General features: G+C 41.5%; 1 protein-coding gene across 1 annotated transcript in view; it reads right to left on the bottom strand.

The window, feature by feature from the left end:
- LOC308286577 (voltage-dependent L-type calcium channel subunit alpha-1D-like) overlaps positions 1-24,696 on the bottom strand; it is a gene marked incomplete at both ends in the record, with an annotated part of 126,255 nt that overhangs the window by 87,479 nt on the left and 14,080 nt on the right. Inside the window, 1 exon segment of the mRNA XM_080727652.1 lies at positions 9,186-9,325. Coding sequence (XP_080583778.1) covers positions 9,186-9,325 — 140 coding nt within the window.

Here is a 24,696-nt window from a genome sequence, read left to right as displayed (position 1 = left end):
GTCCATAAATTGGCAAACGTCTAATTTCTCTTTTGGGTTTTGAGTTAAAAAGTTTGGGAACCAGGCACTGTACTAATGTTCCTTAAACGTCAAACAAAAACATGTTTCATTAGCACACCGAGTACAACCAATTTGCCAAACATATTTTGCGGCAAAGATCTAAGATGGAAAGCAAAGATTAGATTTTAAGCAAAGCTAATTACATTTTTAAGGCCATGATACCTGATTAACCTTTTTTTAATGCGACGTATACTGGCAATGTTCCTAGGAATTGTAATCAGCAGTATTTCATTAAACTTCTGTTGCTTTGTCCCAATGTGTTCTCTATATTGATTTTGCTGAATTTGCCAATTCAAATCCTGCTGGAAGCAAAATTGCTGATCTGCATTGCCTTGAAAAATGCCTATGTATCATAACCTTTAGAATTAACATTTTCATTCCCAGTATGAGTGGCCAAGCATAGAGGGTGTATGCTGTACTGTACAGTATAACAGCTTATAGAGCCAATTGTACATACAGCATAATGCAAATGTAATGTTGTCCTGAAGCCTACCTTTCCTCTATAGTATGCTATGTGTGTATTTTATAAATGTATTGTGGTAGATAATATTTATATAGTGTATGTAGTCCACAGAAAATCTCACTAGGCTACTACATTTAGATGTACCTGCTGCTGTCAATCTAACAGCTGACAACCATGGACTGTGACCTCTACTTCTCCTCTGTGTCAGCATAAAACCTGTACTAAGTGATACTATACATGGTCATTGCAACTTAACCAGTCAGCCTTATTATAAACTGTATGGTACTAGTATAGATGCTTAGATTCTATCTCCGTCTAGGGAGAGCACTTTGGTGTATAAAAGGTGTCCCATATGACACTTCAGGAGGAGTTCTGCCCAACAGGGCAAAGCTCTGGCCAGCAGGCCAGAGCTCTCTATGCTGTGTATGCTGTATGCTGTTTCTCTGATGCTGATGAATCTTCTTCAATAAATGGTTGACTTCACCCTGACTGGATATTAATATTTTTCTATCACATCTGGCGACCACGAAGGGACCAATATTTCATCTTTACCATAGATGGATACTTGGTCAAAAGAACTCTGGGTTGAAGGAACATTTTTGGAAAGGAGATTTTTGAAGACCTAAAGCAGGTCCACCACCATGAAGAACAAAGAGGAGACCGCTACAGAAGCAACTTGCAAGCTATGCAAAACCAGCAAGAACTGACTTTCAAGCAGATCTACAAGGTCGAGACCTCACAGATTAACAATAATCTTGTGATGACTGCAGCCTGTGGTGACAAGGAGGGCAGATTGCTATTCACCAACATGGAGAGCAAGTCGGGCACCAAGAAACAACACAGACTGACAGCGGAGGTGACGAAATCGACACCATGTCGAACACCAACATGACTTTTGCCACAGTAGGAGGGGACGAAGCCAAGGAGACACACATGCGGTGTGAGAGCCACTGAACTGGAGCCCCCCAGCCCAGTGGAGATCTCGAAGCAAAGACATTAACTGCCACATGCCATAAGCCAAATGAAGATGGGAGGAACGGAGAGACGCCATGAAGACTACAACAACTATGTGTTTGATATTAAGCTGAGTAATTTATATAGGAATAATATTAGCTAAAAGTTGATATCTAAAATATGAGTCAACAAGGCATTTGCCACTAATGTGAGAATATTTGGTTTTATAGTCTAAACTCTGTTGTTTCAACATTGAAGAGTTGTCAGGCAGCTCCGGGAACGTGGTGACTGTCAAGGAAAACGCTTGAGTCAGACGGGAGTACATGCGGGCTCTTGATTTTGTAAAACAGAGTTTCAAAGTACAAACAAATATAGATTCACATTTACTAAATTCTAACTTTCTCATATCTCAGCGGAAAAGTTCTGTTTAAGAAAAGAAAAAAACAGTACCTGTGTAACTCAGGGTGCTATTTAATTATAGCTTCACGGGGGAACCGTGGTAGACTAGAAATACCTTGCATGATAGAAGGTGTTTGCCGTATAGAACTCGGACGTGTAATACCTTAAGTCAAAGGTGTTAGCCGTGGAACGCGGACGTATAGCTATTTAACATATAGCTATCATGTGGAAATCATGAATTAATTATTTAAATTGCTATATCAACATGTAATTGTCTGGAAGGTCTATTGATTTGGCACTCTATAAATATCCTGTTGTATGTAAATGAATAGAGTATTCATTCACAAAAAAAAAGGATGGAATGTGGTAGATAATATTTATATAGTGTATGTAGTCCACAGAAAATCTCACTAGGCTACTACATTTAGATGTACCTGCTGCTGTCAATCTAACAGCTGACAACCATGGACTGTGACCTCTACTTCTCCTCTGTGTCAGCATAAAACCTGTACTAAGTGATACTATACATGGTCATTGCAACTTAACCAGTCAGCCTTATTATAAACTGTATGGTACTAGTATAGATGCTTAGATTCTATCTCCGTCTAGGGAGAGCACTTTGGTGTATAAAAGGTGTCCCATATGACACTTCAGGAGGAGTTCTGCCCAACAGGGCAAAGCTCTGGCCAGCAGGCCAGAGCTCTCTATGCTGTGTATGCTGTATGCTGTTTCTCTGATGCTGATGAATCTTCTTCAATAAATGGTTGACTTCACCCTGACTGGATATTAATATTTTTCTATCACAGTATCAACACTCTGAATGATTAACTCCCTACAGGGGTCATCAATCTGTCCATACGCAGACAAATGTGTCCCTGGCAAGGACTTGGCCTTGTCCATGGCAAAACACATGCATTACAAATAATTACCAGAAAGACTCCCTAATCAGGAGATAAACAACCATCACATCGCATACACAAACTTTAGAAGGCAGTCGTAGCCTATCAGGAGGGATTGTGGGAAATGGGACAGATCTATGTTGATGACATGACTTTAGAGAGACTGTGTAGCGCTTTGCGTGATTTTAGGGCAAAATCTGTAGGAGCAGCGTCCAAAAATTTGTTTTGCAAAAATCGGACATTATTGAATGTCAAGTCTCCAGGTTTTCTTCAGAATTTGTATGACACTGATTTACTATGACACTATGGCATATTAGGAGTCCACTAGGACAGTGGTTCTCAAACGTTTTATTTTCAAATAATAAGAGTATACAAATGGAACCAAGTGCCTTACGGGTCCATTTGTACACTCTCTACAGTATGTGTTTGTCTACTGATTTTGTATGTCCCCAACCCGGGGACAAAAACGTCCCCCACAAGCCAACATGTCGATGATTAACCCCTGGATTAACTTCATAATATATACCAGTAAGACTCCCTAATCGGGAGATAAGCGACCATCAGGTCGCATACACAAACAATGGTAGCCAATCAGGAGGGAATATGGGAAATGGGACAGATCCATGTTGATGACATGACTTTAGAGATACTGTGTACCGCTTTGCGTGATTTTAGGGCAAACTCTGTAGGAGCAGTGTCCAAAGATGTGTTTGAAAAAATCGGCCTGATGGTGGCGCTAAATGGGACAGATCCATGTTGATGACAGGACTCTAGACATACTGTGTACCGCTTTGCGTGATTTTAGGCCAAAATCTGTAGGAGCAGTGTCCAAAAATGTGTTTTGCAAAAATCGGCCTGATGGTGGCGCTAAATGGGACAGATCCATGTTGATGACATGACATAGATTGTGCATTTAATTCACCCATGACCCATCGATACGGCAGGAAATGCTATGTGTGACGCTGCTTAACTGCAATCAGTTTCTGCCCGACAGTGACAATATATATATATATATATTATATGCAGCTATACATAGATATATTAGACACTGACAGGATTACGATAGTGTAGTTCAGAGTGATTTAACAGCAGCAGCCTCCCATTGCAGGAGGAGACACGTCTGCATTAAGCTGCATGGAGGATCAGCCCTGCATGCTGCATATACGCAGCCATGGATGTGACTGCATGGGGCGCAGACCACTTAGGCTCAGTGTAGCCTGACAGCGTGTCGCTGGTTCGATTCCAGATCCCAACCAACCTTTGCTGCGTGTCACTCCCCATCTCTCTCCCCATTTCCTGTCGGTCTAATGTACTATCAATAACGGCATAAAAGCCCCAAAACATGTCTAAAAAATAAAAAGAGATGTGACTGACTGCATGAAGGATCAGCCTTGCATGCAGCATGCATACATGCAGCTAGTCAGAGATGTGACTACATGGAAGATAAGCCTTGCAGGCTGCATACCGTACATGCAGCCAGAGATGCCTTGCATGCTGCATACATGCAGAGCCAGAGATGTGACCTAGCTACCCACTGGACTGTGTGTGTATAAGTGAGAGAGGAGAATGAAGCCACTGATTTAAAAAAAAGGAGACAACCAGAGGAGAGGGTGTGCAGGGGAATGTGTGTGAGTGCGTGCATGCAGGCGGGCGGGCGGGCGTGTGTGTGTGTGTGGCATTTACTGTAGAGGTCAGCTTTAGAGTTATTTTTCTACTTACAGTAGTTGCGCACTGGTATCGTGCACCCAAAAAACAGCTGATCTACAAGCTCACAACATGTTGCAGCGCTATGTTTGCGAGCTTGTAGATCAGCAACAACACCGGTGCTTGTGCTTTAAAAGGATCCCTGGCTAATAAGACAAATATGCCTTAATACTTTATAATTGCCCTGTATAACTAAAACCTAATATTTAAAACACCTTAAATATTTTCCCTCAATAGGGACGACAACTCCCGTCGCAAGTTGATGATGTCATTTGTCCATAATATGTGGATCAGCCCAGCAAAAAACTACAGTACATTCTGGCCTTGACAGCCCATACATCCAAACAGAAAAGTCCTATCTGATTGCATTAAATGACGTTTAACTCACTTTGCCGCTCGATTTGCCATTTACGCTATGCATGCGCATACCCTCAATTAAGTGAAAGATTATCTATTTACAAAATAAATACAATATTTAAGGTGTTTTTATTGTTTACTTTGCTTTTGCTTTTTTTGCAACCTTCATTTTGTTTCCTCATAAAACAGAGGCTGGTTGTGACTCAGCCAATCACAGTCTCAGCAAACTGCACTGTACTACGGGATCTCTGCCTTGCGTCGGCACTCACTCACTCACTCACTCACTCACTCACTCACTCACTCACTCACTCACTCACTAGTACTCACTAGTACTCACTCACTCACTAGTACTCACTCACTCACTCACTCACTCACTCACTAGTACTCACTCACTCACTCACTCACTCACTCACTCACTAGTACTCACTCACTCACTCACTCACTCACTCACTCACTCACTCACTCACTCACTCACTCACTAGTACTCACTCACTCACTCACTCACTCACTTGCGTACTGCGAGGCAGAGAGAGAGAGAAAGAGAGAGTGAGAGAGTGAGAGAGAGAGAGAGAGAGAGAGAGAGAGAGAGAGAGAGAGAGAGAGAGAGAGAGAGAGGCAGTGCAGAGGCACATTTATGTTACTGCACAGCCTATTTTCTCACCTCAAATGTTTACAGATACAGTACATGTTTTAGTATACAGTTTATGTTCAAACAAGGGGAACGTTTGTAATGCACCGTCAATCATGATTTATGCTGGTGTAATCACACGTTTTTGTTTTTCTTTGACAGGAAGTCAATAATTTTCTTTTTCACCCAACCTTTTTATGGACAACTACTGATAATTATATCTCCGCATTTGGCAAAAAAAAAAGAAAAAAAGAAATCGTAATGCTGATAGAGTCCTAAAAACACATCGCCATTGCGTGCCTGCGTGCGTGCGTGCGTGCCTGCGTGCGTGCGTGCGGCCGTGCGTGCCTGCGTGCGTGTGTGTGCGTGCGTGCGTGTGTGTGTGTGTGTGTGCGTGCGTGTGTGTGTAGGAAGTGTAATAATGAAGGGGGAGTGAGAAGGGGACAGCATGAAATATATAACAATTTGGGAGATCAAGATGGAATGGAATGGAAATAATGGAGTAGTGATATAATAAATAAAAATAACACAGCGAGACAGGAGGGGTGTGAGGACACGACGGTGAGGGAGAAGAGAGTAGAGTGTAATAAAGGCTTGGTGAGATGGTGACTCACTCCAGTGGTGGTAAAGCTACTGATTTATTCTCTCTGTCTTTTCTGGGTCAGAGATTGTTGGTGTATCAGTGGTGGAAAGTAACCAAGTACAATTACTCAAGCACCATACTTAAAGGACGACTTCACCACTTTTCAACCTATCCTCATATAATTGGTCCTCATTAATGTTCATGATAAGATAGCACATTCTTTTTCTACTCGGTCTGTGTCTCAGACGGGGCAGGTCAAAAACCCATCGTCATGTGACATCATCGATGGAGAATCCAAGCTAATAGAAAATGAAGGCTTTCTATTCCTGAAAAGTTGCAATGTTAAAATGGAAGCCATTGTTCTCGTGATAATAAAAATCAAAATATTGTTTAAAAAAAAATCTGTCAAACGATGATGTCACAAGACTATGTATTTCTGAACTTCCCACAGCTCTCCTAAGAGACTTGGACAGACAGAGTAGTTAATTTTTTGCTATTTTATTATGGACATTAGTGAGGACCTATTATATGAAGATAGGTTGAAAAGTGGCAAAGTCGTCCTTTAAGGAAGTAAAAATCCTGAGGTATTTATTTATTTATTTTTACTTTACTTAATCAGTACTACTACTCTTTGTTTTTATGTTTTTATGCAAAGTTATTTGAAAATAGGCCTAGCCGATCTATAGGCTCCCTTAATTGGTAGCTTGGTAGATCAGACATTTTCAAAAGAATTTGCCTACTTTTGCTTTTGGTACTTTAAGTATAGGCCTATATATAGATGTCAATACTTTTGTACTTTTACTAAAAATTACAAAATAAATTGAACACAGGCCTTTTAATTGACTATACTGTGGTATTGCCACTTTCACTTAAAGGACAACTTCACCGATCCATTTTCATAAAATTGGTCCTCACTCGTCACTAATGAGATCATTATAATAATTATGGTAACATGTTTCTCAGAGAGCTGTGTGTGTGTGGACAGTTCAGAAACCCACATAACAGTGGCATTTTCTTTAGATTATTTTTGCGGCACTAACCACTCATACATCTGGCTTTGTCTGTATGCCCGTCCCGTAAAGCAGGGCATTGGCCAAGCTTTGCGGGACGTTTAATGAAATTAACTCATAAAAGGCACCCCTCACTTCACTTTTTATGCATTTATTGATAAATACAGTAGACCAGTGATATTCAACTGGAGGCCCGTGGGCAAAATTCGGCCTCAACGGAGTTTTCTTTTGTCCCTTTAACACATTCCAACTAGAACACATTCCATATGTTCCCAAAATATATTCTGGATGGTTGGTTTTACAGGATGTCATTTTCTTAAATACTTTTCATAACCGTTAACCAAAACGTGTGACATATGAGCATGTTGCCTGCTATTTTCCAGTCCAGTATTTTAAGCTATAGTACAAAAGTATGTCCATTGCACAGTATAGGTAGGCTACCTGACCATAATGCATCATACTGTACATTTACGCATGTGCCCGAGCTTTTTAGTGCACTGGGCTTGATTTTGAATTTGAGAAAACAGGATGTATGCATTTCAGTGTGTTCTGTGGGCGGGTCCCTGACACGGAAGCGTCTTTGTGAGAAGAGTAGTGAGGGGCAGGATGACATGGTTCTGAAGTGTTTCTATGTTTGTATGAATGAAAGGACTTTTGAGTACCTGGCTGAAAAGGGCACAGGATTTTATGATGTGTTTTCATGAACCAATAGTTGGGAGTTAGTGTGTCATCATGACATATGAGTCATCGTGTGAAACGCATTACGGTGTAAAAACTAATGGATGAGATGGAGAATTCTTTCTTTGATGTGATGCACCAAAACCACTCAAAACTCAGAAGAACAGTATCCACAAATGGAAGGAAGTGGCATGTAATGGACGAACTACATTCAAAACAAATGTTGTGCTCCCTGTTGATGTGTCACTGAAAATGTAGCAATGCAACTTTTGTCAAACTACCCTAGTTAACCGGTCATCCATGATTGTTTTTGTCAGGTGGCCCCCGGCTTCAAGTAATTTTATAACTGTGGCCCCCTGACTAATCTAGTTGAATACCCTTGCAGTAGACTGACAGGAAATGGGGAGTGACACGCAGCAAAGGTCGCCGGGAACAGGATTCAAACCTGTGACACGCATTGCAGCCTAAGACACCGTCGAAAATAAGTAACAAAGCGCTCGACACAGAAACGATTATGACGATTATGCAAAAAAAAACGGCTATCTCAAATAATTGTGATTAGGTGATTATGTAATAATTGTGACATGCCTGTATTCTGCGAGTGTACAAATCTAACCAAATGGACCCTTACGAGTCCCTTTGTACACACCGTCAGAGTGAAATGAACACTCAGGCCTTTTCTGTGTGGCTTAACCAACTTTAACTTAAACACGGTCTGCCTGCGTCTGGGAATACTGTACATTGCAACTGTCAAAGAGACATCCCAGTGCAAATCCTAATCCTGAACTGGAATAAGAACTCATGACGTGATCCATGAACACACACACACACAGACCCCCCCACGCGCACACGCACGCACACACACACACACACACACACACACACACACACACACACACACACACACACACACAATCCCATGGTTCTAGAGACGTGCTAATTGCGTTCGCTGCTCTCGAATTCGAGTGACAGCAAAACATTTTCTTCTTACCGAATGGGAAAACAATATGTTATTAATAAGTCTTTCATCTTACAATAAAACTATGCGGGGAATCTCTCTGTACGTCTGTAACACGCGTATCTCAAGAACCGTTCGACCGGCAGACTTCAAATTCGACACGCGTGTCACAGACGACCCAAGGGAGTGCAGAACCACAAAAAGGCTCTGCCCATGGCCCAAATGAAACTTAAGCCCTGTTTAATACTTTGTTCAACAACAGTGTTGCATAAAATAGCTTAAATAGCCAATCTACAAGCTCACAACAGGATGAAAGATGTTGTGAGATTGTAGATCTGCTATTTTAGCAATTGGTTTGATAACTGTTGCACCCCCACACGCACCCCCCCCCCACACACACACACACACACACACACACTATTATATCATAACAAAGTCTTATCAAACCAAATTTATATTATATTGAACAAATAAGTGAACATCACAACTTACCCAATAACGACAATGACAAAATCCAGCATGTTCCAGCCATTTCTCACGTAAGCATTCTGGTGCATTACCAGGCCATAGGCGATGATCTTCAGACCGGTCTCAATTGTGAATATGATGAGGAAGGCATACTCAACTGTTTCCTGCAGACACATACCAAGAGAAGAGAGGAGAGGTGAGTCCATGGACTTGCAATATGACGACAAAAAAACAAACCTTGGTTCGAAGTGAAGCGGTGAATTTTTATTCTATGTGTTCTAGAGCTATGAAATCTGTGTTCTAGATCTATACATTCTGTGTTCTAGATCTATACTTTCTATGTGCTTTAGTTCTATATTTTTATGAATTCTGAATTCTGAATGATTTTGTCTGGAGGGCCAAATTGTCACGTGAAGCTAGACCAATCCTCAATTCTGCATGCACGGGACATGTACAGGACAGACAAAGCCACTCCTTGAGAATCTATGGGAATCCTCAAAAAAAACATGTACGGGACAGACAAAGCCACTCCTTGGAAATGGCTTTCACCGCTTCAAAAAAAAAAAAAAAAAAATGTTACATTAAACTTAACTAAGACATGTGAAGTTACACCAGTCACATTCTTGAATTATTAAGCGGTCAGACGTTGAAATGTTTTCAATAGGGGGAGGGGAGTTCACTAAACGACTTGAGAGACACTGGGAGAGATGAACAAAGAGATGGGGGAGATGTATTAGCAAGCCACACTAAAGAGACAGTCATTACATAAACATCAATCACATTGATGGCTGTAATTATGTGCGTGTCTATCTGAGGGCCAACAGGGTGACTCTGGTTAATCCACTTGATCAATATTAGACGTGGGAGTTTGCTCTGCACATATACAGTATAACAGCCCAATCAAAGTCAATATGTTTGACAGAAAACAGTATAGTATCATTATATTCGTCAAATAAAACTCCATGTCGTTGTTGTTCGGGTGGAAATCTTGTATGTCCAAAACCGTTAGTTTTGTATTTATCATTTAAAAAAACGATTTAACCCATTATGGACAGGTATTACCCCCCTCAGGCCGGGAACATATTTTTGTGTATTACAGTACACGTACAGTATGTAGTAATCTTTTTAAAGAAAATACGTTTTTTCAGATTTTTTTGTGAAAATCTATGAAAGCCAAAGGTGTAAGCTATCAAATAGTTTTGGAATTTTGTTTTTAGCTGCTACAGGGACTGAGTAATATGTTTTCCAGAAAAACACTGTGTCATTTTCAAATCGGACTTAGGTTTTTAAAGGAGTAGTTCACCCCCAAAATGACTTTTTTTCTATTGATTACTCAGGCCATGGAGAGTAGAGTTCAATAATATTTTTTGTTTTTTGTCACATTCCTAAGACAAAATTTTGATTCGAGTAAATTTACCCCCATTGATTCCGGATGGGAATCAATGGGGGTAAATTTATTGTTATCACATTTTCGTGATAACAATATCACGAAAATGATACAACAGTATGCACAACATTCTAAATTGAGCTTGCTGCTAATTAATGATTGCACGTCTAAATCTGTACTCTCTGTGAGTGTCGCACAGACTCATGAATTGGCAATAGACCCATTTCACAGCAGACACAGCTGAATGTAATAACATTAAAACTGGGGGTGTTTTATTTAAGCAATACCAGGCCTACACAAGAGGGTGTGCTTTACTGCCATTATTGGCACAACAGTGCGGCAAGTTCCACAAGCATCACTTAGTAAGTGCCAATATAGTGACGCCCTCTCATGTAACACAACAGTTTCCATCAACGTAATCCATCATCACAATGATTTACATGAAATGAGCTACATCTGCATCTAGGGCTGTCACAATTATTACATAATCGTCTAATCGCGATCATTTGACATACAGTATTTTCTGGACTATAAGGCGCACCGGACTATAAGGCGCACTGTCAATGAATGGTCTATTTTCAAACTGTTTTCATATATAAGGCGCACCTGACTATAAGGCGCACATAATAGACGCTACCGTTGCGTTATGCATCCAACAGATGGAGCTGTGCTAAAGGGAATGTCAATGTCAATGAATGATCCATATATAAGGCGCACTGGACTATAAGGCGCACTGTAGTTTTTTGAGAAAATTAAAGGCTTTTAAGTGCGCCTTATAGTCCGGAAAATACGGTAATCGTCATAGTCGTTTCCATGTTGAAAAATGTTCATATGTTTTTTTTAATGTAAAAAAAATTTGGAAATAGCAGATCTACAAGCTCACAACGCGTCGCATCGCGACGCGTTGTGAGCTTGTAGATCGACTATTTCCACTATCAATGTTCTTTAAGTATAAAGTTGTCAAATATGTCAGTAATTTCTTTGTATATTTAGGTTGTGTTGTATCTACCATGTGCAACTTCAAAGCCTAAAAGCCAAACAGAAATGTAATTCTCAGCGACAAAAACACAATTAAATCGTTAATCGCAATTATTTGAGAGAAAATTAATCGTCATATAAAATGTCATAATCGTGACAACTACATCTACATCTGCACCATGCCTTGCCAAACATAATCAACAACACCACACACATAGAAACAAAACCTCACTGGTTAGCTGGTTTGGAAAAGAAATGCCACAAATCATGAACACAGCATCCAAACTAATTTTAATCACACGTTTAGAGGCCTCTAAACAACAGTCAAACCCAGAGGGGGGACGCCACAAATGCTACAAATGTCACTGTTTGTTGCTCACACGAAATTAGCCACAACTGGTATCGTGAGTCATGTGACAATGAGTGGCCTCTATAGAGCGCACCTCCAGTGCGCCACCAGTGTGTACGTACGCATGATAAGTTAGACCAGGGGTTCCCAAACTTTTTTGTCTCAGGTGAAACCTTGTATGTCCAAAACCGTTTGTTTTGTATTTATTATCTATAAAATGTACTAAAATAGTGAAAACAGCAGATCTACAAGCACACAACTTGTTGTGTGCTTGAAGATCGGCTGTTTTCACTCGTTTTGTGCGACAGACTTGTATGATGAAGCAGGGCTTTGCTTTACCAAAAGACATACAAAAGACATTGTGAGGTGTCCAAATAAATTCCAAATATTATCAAATGATCTTGCGGCACCCCTGGACTGCCGTCACGGCACCCCAGGGTGCCCCGTCACCCACTTTGAAAACCCCTGAGTTAGACTACAGTCCAAGACGGAAATAGCAAGACATGCCATCTTCCCGTACTTGTGTGAAATGGTTGGACACTTTTTTAGGAGACACTAGACAGGAAGCAGGTTGGAGTCTATTCATTCCAATGAGAGAGTGAACGTGAACACAGCTTCTGAACCATTCTTTAGCCCACTGGTCATTGGTCACTGAATAAATATTGGACCCGATTCACACAATATTCCCCACATTTTCATAGAGACCTTTCTCTGTCCCAGCAATAGGGATGGGACGATATGAAAATTTCACATCGCGATTATTGTGACGAAAGAAATCATGATTTACGATATTATCACGATAATCAAAATCCATTATCCTGGGGTGAACATTTGCCGAAAAATAGCAGATCTACAAGCTCACAACGCGTCACAATGTGACGCGTTGTGAGCTTGTAGATCTGCTATTTTTTGGCAAAGACAGATAGAGACTGAAAAAAAGACAGTATCAAGTATGTATATTATAAGTACCTTTTACCAATTATAGAGGGTTTAAGTGGTACCAGATATGCAGCTCGGCAAAGAAAAGGTGAATTGATACCAGTACATGACGGAGGACGATATCACGATAAATTAAATCTCCACGATGCAATTATCTTGAGTGTTTTTTAGCACGATAAACGATAATATCGCGTATCGTCCCGGGAGAGTGTTTCCTGCTGGTGTTTCAGTCCGAGTGTATCAAAGGGTGCGTTCGGAAATGCGCACCGGGTGTGTGCTCAATGCAGTGAGTGCCTAAACCCAACCCTAATCCTAACTTCAGTAAAACTATGCCTAAAACTAACCGTAACCCTAACCCTAACCAGACCCGGTGCGCATTTCTGAACGCACCCTTTGATACACTCGGACTGAAACAACAGCAGAAAACTCTCCCGTATCGTCCCATATCCCTACCCAGCAACACACTCTCGCGGGATCTCTAGCACCAGTAAACATAAAGGAACGTTCGCGAGATTTGCCGTCAAGACGCCAGCTCCCACTTAGGAGAGCATTTGTAGTATTTGTGTAACCATGCTGCCTCTTGTGGCTCCAGCTGGGACGGTGTATCTTCTTATATTAACAATCTGTGCTACAGTACACCACGGCGTGTGACTCAGCTGTTTGGCACAGTTCTGGGCCAGGGCCTGGACACATGAAACAGGAGCGAGGCTCCTCTTCTTCATCCATGATACATGAGGCTGAGCGCCGGGTCAGGCTAAACATTCTATACAACACTGCTGGGTATAGCCATTGTGTGTCCGCCTATCCATTTACGTTGTCTACCATTTCTATACACTGTATGTCAGTAAAAATGACTGTCGTGGCTGGGGGCATAATGGAGGAAGTCAATAGTGAATGTAATTAGACACAGTCATTTAACTCTTCACATTATGTGGAGCCCAATGCATTCATATTACCCACAATACACACTATAGAACACACAACTGCATTTACCCTTCCCTTTCTCACATACACACAGACACAGTAACACTGACAGACAGACAGACAGACATATAACACACACACACACACACACACACACACACACACACACACACACACACACACACACACACACACACACACACACACACACACACACACACACACACACACACACACACACACACACACACACAAAAGACGTGTACATGAATGCACACACCCTTCCTGAGGGAGTCCTTAATCTCGCTTGCTCTCATAGACACCATGATGCAGGGAAACTGTGGGGGCCGCGGGGCTCGTTTTGTTAGCAGTTTAATGTGGATTTATGGGAGCACTTAGCCCAGTGTGAATGACATGGGTCTCTCTGTTAACTCAAGTAAAAGGTTGTGTTGGTCTTACGGCTGCAGCAGCGTCTCCACAGAGCATGCTCAGACCGCAGAGAGAGAGATAAACAGAGAGAGAGAGAGAGAGAGACCCACAGAGAGAGAGAGAGGGTGCCGTAACATCTATACTATAATTTTGCGAATGTCTGAGTGAGTGAGTGAGTGAGTGAGTGTCTGTCTGTCTGTCTGTCTGTCTGTCTGAAACACCGTTTCTCCTCAGTGGCTGGAGCAATTGATCTGAAATCGCATCACCATTAGCATATGAACACACCTGACATAACTGTGAAGCCCGTTTGTCACTTTCACAAATCATATGCTGTATATTAGCATTTTTATGGTGTATCTACTATCTATTCTGCATCTAGCTTGAGGCACATCTATTCTGCATCTAGCATGAGGCAAAATGTTTAACCAGCTCTGTGTGTGTGTGTGTGTGTGTGTGTGTGTGTGTGCAGGCAGGCGGGTGTGTGTGCAGGCGGGTGGGGGGGGGGGGGGGGGGACAGTATCTCTGTAGCCATTAAACGAAACGGGTTTCTTACATTGATGCTCCTACAGTACATCATGCAAGCACCAGTTAAAGTTACTTTCCATCCCTCATATACTGTGTGCACAGTGCACATCCCATAACCCACACACTGCACATCATTTTGGAGCTCATATCTTTGAACGGGTAAGGGCTAGTTCATACAGAAGGAAGGAAAAGTGACAGAATGACAACTGAATGATTTTAGGGGCCCAAAATGACCAACGGTAAAACTCTGCGATAATCTGTCAGTGGGGATGAGGCTCAAATTGCTACGTTAACAACTTTGAATGTAACTACTACCTCTATCTCTCTGAAAAAGTTGCTGCTGCGTGCCATTACAAAATGGTAATCAGATATTTTAGAGGTAGCCAATACTAGGTGGCATATTTGTGCGCAAACATCCACCGACAGAATTTAAATATCGTCGTTGTCGGGTGAAAAAAAAAAACGTTTGTTTTGCATTTATCATTTTAAAAATGATTTAAACTAGTGAAAACAGCCGATCTACAAGCACACAACGCCTCGGATCGGCTGTTTTCACTACTTTTGTGCGACAGCCTTGTATGATGAAGCAGGGCTTTACTTTGCGAAAGAACGTACACATTTGAAACTTGGAGATACAAGGTTTCCACCAGACAACGACGATATAATACAGTGCATGTGAATTTAGTATAAGAGGAATCTATGTTTTGCAGCTGTAGTGTGTCTTGGTAAGGTAAATAATAATATAGATAGTGAATCTGTAGTAATAGGCTGTCGGCTTTGCTTGGAATAAAAATAGCCTCATCCCTTGTTCATGAAAGCATGCGAGTTTAATAAATGAATCCCGATAAACAGAACATGTAATATTCATTCATCAGCAAGGTTGACTTGCCATCCCTGGCAGAGACAGAAGGAGAGAGAGAGAGAGAGAGAGAGAGAGAGAGAGATAGAGAGAGAGAGAGAGAGAGAGAGAGAGAGAGAGAGAGAGAGAGAGGGAGGAAACAAAGACCTTTGGGGCACAGGCACACCATAAATATACCTCTGACTCATCTCTGTTTATTTGCATACTTACTGTAGTGCGTTCCTTTGTCACATACAGTAGCTGTACAGTATGTTGCATTATCTATCCTACTAAACAGCGTGCAATAAGGGGGTGGATGCATAGAAGCTGCTGATAGCACAGTGCATACTATCAACAGCTTATACACATCTATATTAGGGTGGACTGGGATCGCTTCACATTCCGGGGTTTGATCCTGTCGGAAGCGGAAACCACTCTACGTCATGTTGTAGTCCTCAGAGGACTACGCTTTGGCCGGAACTATCAAACCGGAAACAGTTTTAACCCAAAATACTTCCCCTGCGCTCAAGGACATACTTTTAGGGCCAACCTAATATACCCCTTGATGCGGCGTAGTTTTCCTTTTGGAGAATTTGTTTGGTATATGCATCTTCTAGTCCAAATCATAGCGACTGGCAAGACTACACTAGGCTACTCGAGCATTTTAATAGGGATTGGGGCAACAAATGGGGGGAACCAAAACAAAGCGACGCCGCTTCTTCTGCTTGTGGTTTCCGCCTAGACCGGATCAAACAGCCCGTTTGCGTCGCAATGCGATGCATTGTGAGCTTGTAGATCTGCTATTTTGGAATTATTTTTGGAATCTTTTGAACGTTTTCACGAATTACATTGAAAATCGAGACAAATCGGCTGTATAACTGCCGATACCGATGTTGTCAAAAAAGTGATGAAATAATGACCGATATATCAGTCAGACCCATATATCGGTCGGAGCTCTATAGTCACTATTGGTTAATTAACAAGGCAAGCTAAATGCACTGCCGTAGATGCCAAGCAGGGGCGTCAATTGGGTATGGCAGGGGTATGCAGCTGCCATACCCTGGGTCCAGGGGGAAAAAATAAAAGTTACTTTTAAATATAAATCCATGAATGTCTCTTTGTCTATCTGTTCTGGTTAATATGTTGTTAAATTACAGTAAAATAACTACAAATGCAAAATGTAACAAAATGGTCACTTTAACAAGGTATTATAACTATGTCCACACTTGTATTCTCCCCATCTTGACAAAATGGTATATTCCCAGGTTCCGCAGGTCAGCTGCACAGGTGCAATGCATTTTATTGTTAATTGTGGCACGTTTACTAACATGCCAAGTTGCATAGCTGCACTTGAACAACCGCTCCACGCTGCCATATCCAGCCCAAGAAACCGTAGAAACGGGAAATGTACTTGAATGTACTTCTTAAAATAAATATATCATGCCTGTTGCTAAGGTATGGCAACATGACTGGTGTCTTGCACGCGCGCCTTCATGTTGCCATACCATAGCTTTTTCTGAACTGACGCCACTGATGCCAAGAGGCAGCTAAATGCAGTGCCGTGCATTGCCAAGAGGCAGGATGTAACAGTCATCATTTACTGGCGGTCCACAGGACGCTGCAGCAAGTCTACCATACTCACAATGTGTTTTATGGCTTTCATAATTTATCTCTCTCAATACTGTTATGTAACCAGTCGGGACGATGTCCTTGGGTTCATGTTTAGAATGATTTGTTCCAATTGTCCCAATGATGTCTAATTGTCCCCAGGTCCATTTCGGAATAGGTCCACATTTTCTTTTTGGAACCGTGAAGACCTCTAACGAGGGAGTCTAACTCCACACAGAAAACACATGCTGTACTGTATACTCACTGACATGCTCTGATAATGACATGCGATTGCACATACATGATCGTTTCCTATTTATGACCATTTAACTACTGTACATAGACGCTCTGGATTAAGAGCGTCTGCTAAATGCCTAAATTGGAATCTTCATCCGATAGTGATAGACTCACACAGATTCCTGTCTCTGTATGAATGAGGCAAGATGATCTGAAATTGCTTACGTGAAGAGATATTATCCGTTAACATGGCCAAAATTACATACATTACATTACATTACTGTACCAGTAAGACTCCCTAATCGGGAGATAAGCGACCGTCAGGTCGCATACACAAACTTTAGAAGGCAATTGTAGGCAATCAGGAGGGAATATGGGAAATGGGACATGACTGTAGAGATACTGTGTACCGCTTTGCGTGATTTTAGGGCAAAATCTGAAGGAGCAGTGTCCAAAAAAGTGTTTTGCAAGAATCGGCCTCATGGTGGCACTAGAAGAGGGCCATGTGAGAAATGAGGGGTGGAGGTTGTGGTTTGGCAGCCAAGGAGTTTGTTTGCATGGATAGGGGCAACGGTGGCGGATAAATGAGTAGGGCAAAAGTGTGACGTGACTGACAGACTGACAGCCGTTGGAGGATTGGTATGTCGCAACCAGCAACATACCAATCAATTTCAAGCTTTTACAACATGTGTTTGTGACTATGCAGCCTATCACGTAACCAGAAACCCTACACTGATAGAGAATTGGAAAACTGGAAAATATTGTAAAAGCTGACTGTAATAGTATCCTGGAAAGATTTTCTTTTAGCTGTAATCTGGTCAATTTTCTGGCTCCAGGATGATAGCACTTATATGATATGAACCAAATAGTTTGAAGGTCATAATTATTTATTTGTATGATTAATATATCGGGTTAAAAGACATCACATACAGTATGGATATATGTCCTTCAGTACCTTCTATACTTCCTAAATCTAAACTGCAACAAATCGGAAAATCCTAATCATTGGCCTAGACTCCCTCACCCGTTCGTTCCACTCATGTGATTGCTCCATTATCACCCCCTCCACCCAAGTCTGCAACCGTGGTGTCATTCTGGAACCCACCCTCTCCTTCCACTGCCTTTTTCCACACACTACTGCTGAGACACTCATTCATGCCTTCATCACATCCAAACTCCACTACTGCAATAGCCTTCCTACAGTATACGTAAAGCGTCACCAGCAAGGTTCTCAAGAAATTACAGTACCCTATGTACACTAGTAAGACGCCTCAGGGCGACAAGCGACCTCGCCCTTATGTGGACAACAGGGATGTGGATATTAAGGATCTCCATATATGGGCATAAAAGGGATTTGTTCCCCTGGCATCACAGGGATCTCCATGTATGGCTATAAAAAGGATGTGTTCCCCCTGGCATTACAGGGATCTCTCTAACAGGGCATCATTAATATTGATGACATCAGGGAACTCCATATATGGGCATAAAAGGGATTCTGTTAGTGTGACATCACAGTGAAGCCAGAGCGTGATGTCAGAGCAGCAAACCCATTCTGGTAGAGTGGTTCCCCTGACATCACAGTGACATCAGAGCATGATGACATCATGATGACAAATTTTTACGGTCTATTGGGTTTGCCCATAGACCGTAAAAATGTGTACACGTCATCCATCTACACGCGGACAAGCTGTAACATTTCTCATGGTAACTGCGACCTTTGGTCGCAAAAAACGCCTGCTCACCAGAAACAGATCCAGGGACCACATCATCACACCAGTCATCATTCAATGACCCAGTCAAAGAACAAGTCGATTTCAAGATACTGATCACTACCTACGAAGGCCCTTAACAACCAAGCATCCCCCTATACCTCTCTGACCTCCTACACCGCCATGCCCCCTCCCGCGTCCCTCAGCTCTGGTGATGCCAACCTCCTGGACATCCCCCTGACAAAGAAACCAACCTGGGGTGACAGGGCCGTCCCCTTCCTATGGAACTCAATCCCAGCTCACATTAAAGCGTTTCCCACCCTCGCCACGTTTAGAACCACACTCAAAACCCACCATTTCAGACTTGCATTCCCTACCTAATTCAAATCCCCCTATTCTACCTTTTATTTTATTTTTTTATTTGTGTTCTTTGTTCTTTTTACCCCTTTTAACTTTTTCTTTTTTTCTTTACAAATAAAGTTTTTTTTTTCTTTTTGTTTCTGTTTTTCTAAAGCGACTTATTAGAAGCGCTATATAAATTCTATGTATTACTATCACTTTCTCATAGATACTGTATAGAACATGGAATATCCAGAATACTTAGTGGGTTGGGGTTTTCTTCATTTAATGATAGTCATGATGACCGTCCTACATGTGCCTGTATGAAAAGTCACGGCTGAGCATGTGGCAGCGGGCCAAAGTCATATGAATCAAAGTGACATCATGCATGATGGATGACATCAATGTATGACCACTGTACTACATCTTCAGGAAAGAAGAACAGCATAATACAGTGAAGTCCTTGGTGTTAATTTAACTCAAATGTCTTCAGCAGGCAAATATCTGATAATGTTTGCCTGAAGAAGACCTAAAAGGTCAAAACGTTGCACCAGTAAATAAAGTAGGTTTTTGGAGCTTCAAATATTGTGAGGATGTTTTATCTTCTCCTTGATTATTGCCTTTGATGCCTTGATGTCCAGCACCTGACCTAAATACATAGGCATAAGATGTGCACACTAGGGATGGGACGATACGCTATAGTTTATCGTGATAAAAAAACACTCACGATAATCATATTGTGGAGATTTCATTCATCGTGATATCGTCCTCCATCATGCACTGGGATCAATTCACCTTTTATTTGCAGTGCTGCATATCTGACACTTAAACCCTGTATAATTGGTAAAAGGTACTTATAATATACGTACTTGATTCAGTCTTTTTTTCACTCTCTATCAAATGTCTTTGCCAAAAAATAGCCAATCTACAAGCTCGCAACGCGTCGCGTTGTGAGCTTGTAGATCTCCTATTTTTTGGGTCAATGTTCTGCCCCAGAATAATGGATTTTGATTAACGCGATAATATCGTAAACCGCGATTTCTTTTGTCACAATAATCGTGATGACATTTTCATATCGTCCCATCCCTAGTGCACACCATCTCCTCTCTGGGAACTGTTCCATTTTGTATGTACACAGCCGCCTATACACAACAGTATCACTGATCCCACACGCAGGATAACCTATATCTACCTATATAAATGTCTGAACCCATTATCAGCAGAGTGTGACAACATCTCCTGACCGTCAAAGTGACTTTGCCATGTCATTTTCTATAGGACTTCCCACCTCGCTCTGGTGTTTCTCTCCCTCCCCCATGCTCTCTCTTCCTCTCTAGTCAACTCTCTTCTCTTCTCCTGTCTGTAGAGATCAGTCACTGCGAGCAGGCAAGCCAGGGGGTTACAGGGCAAGCCAGCATTTAATGCTTCTCTCTCCACCGCCAACACTGGCAAATCATCAGCGTTAATTCAACTCCCAAGAGTGTCCACACATTTTGGTTACATTTGTACACTCTCTGGGGTTAAATTAGCACTAAGGATTTTGCTGCATTGCATTGTTTCTTTTGGTCAAATATACACAGTATATAATATTGTCACTGTCGGGCAGAAACCTTGTATCTCCAAGTTTCAAATTTTAGTAAAGCTCTGCTTCGTCATATGGCCATCGCACAAAAGTAGTGAAAACTGCAGATCTACAAGCTATTTTGTAGATCGTCTGTTTTCACTAGTTTAAATCATTTTAAAAATCATAAATACAAAACAAATGGTTTCCACCCAACAACGACGATATACTTAATATATATATATAAAAAGGCCTGTTTCAAGGATGCCTGTCCAATAATTTACGTATTTTACCACATTAAAGGTATACTATAGTTCACCGCTTCACCCCCAATCGATCGATTACTAACTCCATGGAGATGTCTTTTGTTGCATTCCCGAGCCAATAATTTGATGACCAGCAGTGGTTCCCTGTGTGATAATTCTACAATGGGTCCATTTGGATCCACTTGTACACTCTCACAGTTAAATGAACCGGATTTTACTGATGAGGAGAGAGAGAGAGAGATAGAGAGAGAGGGGGAGAGAGTGAGACGGGTGTCACACTATATAGACATTTTGCACGTTGAAGTGCCTTATTTGTTCCCTATCATGTGTCTAAGAGTCTCCTCAAATTATTGGCTTAGGAATGCGACAAAAACAAAAGAATATCCATGAATTCATTTCAATTCTCCTTGGGGTGAGTAATCGATAGGGGAAAAAAAGTCATTTTGGGGGTGAACTATCCCTTTAACTCATTCCCTGCCAGGCCCGATAGTCCCGAGATTATTCCAATGTCTTTCCCCGCCAGGCCCGATAGTCCCGATAATTAAAAAAAAAAAAAAAAAAAATGAAGACCCCCGAAAATGGAGTAGGCATGATAGCAATCGCGAAATTGCATGTTTAACCCCCATAGCAACCCCATCTTTCAAGCATGGCAGCCATTTTGGCAGCCATCTTTGTTAAACATAGTGGCTGTTATCTCATGAATGCCTGAACGGATTTCCATTCGGATTTTTTTGTTTGAAAGCTGTGAGCAATGTGGACACACGTGGTGCATTATCTAGGCATGGGTGTGCATGATCCGTGCACACCCAATTACATGGAAGTCTATGGAGACGAATGGCAGGTGGGAGTACGGAGGTATGTTAAAATGGCGGTCAATGTGTTAAGCACAGTTAATTAATCACTACATCTAACATGAAAACAGTCATTGATCCCATTGATCACAGCGTGACATTTTGGGTAACACGTTTGATTGATTGATTGATTGAAGGCTTTATTAGAAGTTTGCATAGGAAAATGTACAGTTTCATGACGGTACAGTTCACTGGTACACGGTCTACTAAAAGGAGATCCATGAAAAGACTAAGCTTATTTCAACAGGAAACCATTTAAGTATCTCATAACGTAGCAAGCGTCCAGGCGTGACCATTCCAACAATTACAATACAGGTCTCACTCTCATTTCTCCCAGAATGCACCTTTCATATAATACACTAGAACCCACCTAATTATGTGTCTCATCCAATAATAGAGTGTAGACACACTCTCACAAAACACTTCCAGTGCAATTCCTCTCTAGGTCACTGCATATCGTCGTTGTCGGATGAAAACCTTGTATGTCCAATACCGTTCGTTTTGCATTCATAATTTAAAAAATGATTTAAACTAGTGAAAACAGCCGATCTACAAGCACACAACGCCTCGCACCGCGAGGCGTTGTGTGCTTGTAGATCTGCTGTTTTCACTACTTTTGTGCGACGGCATGTATGATGAAGCAGAGCTTTACTTGGCAAAAAATTACACATTTGAAACTTGGAGATACGAGGTTTCTGCCCGACAGTGACGATATGTATGTGTGTTTGCGCTCACGTGACGCAAGGACAGGGACACAGAGATTTTGTGAGTTTAATAAAAGGATATTCACACACAAGTCTTGCTCAAGGACACCTCGCCATGAAGACAAACGGTCGCTCTACTGTACCTCTTGAGCCACTGCCGCCCACTAGTATCCTCGGTATAAAACATTATCAACACTACCATAGAAATGTTTTCAAAGATACACTGATCTGTTGTTGAGGTTTACTACTTTACTTGAGTGTGAGCGCTATAGCGCACCATATTGGATGCGTGTGCTGAGGCCATAAGCACGAGGACGAAGTGCTGTAGATCACTGCTTCGAGACCCCCAGGGGGGTTCCCAAATTCTTTTGGGGGGTCCCCAGATGATTAACTTAATGTGCAACATTGTTTTCTCACTCAACAGTAAACAAACCAACATAACGTTTAAGTGTATAGAGGGTATCTGCACATTTCTAAAGTGACAATTTAACGACTTTTTAATTCCTCTAAAATGACAAATTAAACATTGGCCAAATTGTCAAATATTAGAGGCAGAAATTGTGAAAATAGCCGATCTACAAGCTCACAACGCCTCACAACGCGAGTGAGCATGTAGATCTACTTATTTCACATTGGAACCGTGTTATATAAAATGTAATGCCTCAACTCTTAGTACTCGTCAGGGTGGGTGGGTCCCCAGTTAGAAAACTTAAAATATGGTTATTTTGGGGGTTTGTGGCCTGAAAAGGTTGAGAACCTCTGCTGTAGATCAGCATGCTGGAAAAAGCCAAAATACTACCATGTTAGGTTACAGGTAAGGTAAACAAGGTGGAGTACTGTTAACCCATTTAGGCCTAGGATTATTGACTGCGCCTTTAACCATTGAAAAATAGCAGATATACAAGCTCACAGCGCGGCACCGAGTGCCGCGCTGCGAGCTTGTAGATCTGCTATTTTTGAAAAATCATGATTTTTCTTTGAATATATCTATTTAAAAGCGAACATTTGTAACTCAAATATTTGCTTCTGGGGGGTCCCTGGAACAACATATTTTGAGATGGGGGTCTGTGGCTAAATACCTGTAATTTTGGGGGTCCTTGACATGAAAAAGTTTGAGAACCACTGATTTAGAGGAAGGATTTGGAAGTCGGGTCAAAGATCGGGTCAAAGATATTCAAAGACTTGCACACATTTTCACGTTTTTTCAAAAATAGCAGATCTACAAGCTCGCAGCGCGGCACTCGGTGCCGTGCTGTGAGCTTGTATATCTGCTATTTTTCAATGGTTAAGGCATAAAATAGTGGTTAAAGTGGTTAAAATCTAACGCGACTCGGGCGCGTTCCAGGTATTTGACTGTTAAAGGGATGTACTGTAGAAGGCCCCTCAGTGTGAGGGTCAAAACTAGAAATTATATTTCCAAATAATGGCCCAGGGGCAAACAGCTGCCGAGCACCAAATACCCGCCAGGGGTTCGTTCAAATCGATAGCGACCGGGCGATTAATTATACGGTAACTGTGGAATTAACACATATTATACACAGCACTGCCTTTAAGTTATGCGGTATCAGTAGCGAGAGCTTCGAGGGAAGTATACCACAACAGAGTGGTTCTCAAAGTAATGACTGATACTTAAAGGAACCAAATGTGAATGCTTTTAAGTATTACATTGTGATACGCTCTCAGAGTTATGGGGGTATGGTTTGTTTGATTGATTGATTGAACACTTTAATTAGCAGTTTGCACAAAAAATACAGTTCAATACTTAAGGTCTGCAAAGAGGATTTAAAACCCAAGAAAGCCTAAGGCTTCAAGAAAGCCTATGGCTTGGTTCCTAATGCATACAAAACAGGGAGGGGATCATCGAATGAAAACAGTTTGAGGACCACATCCA

Source organism: Nannobrachium achirus, assembly GCF_963921795.1.
Source record: "Nannobrachium achirus genome assembly, chromosome: 6".
NCBI lineage: Eukaryota > Metazoa > Chordata > Actinopteri > Myctophiformes > Myctophidae > Nannobrachium > Nannobrachium achirus.
Note: the sequence above shows the minus strand (reverse complement) of the source record. Positions and strands in the feature narration are given on the sequence as shown.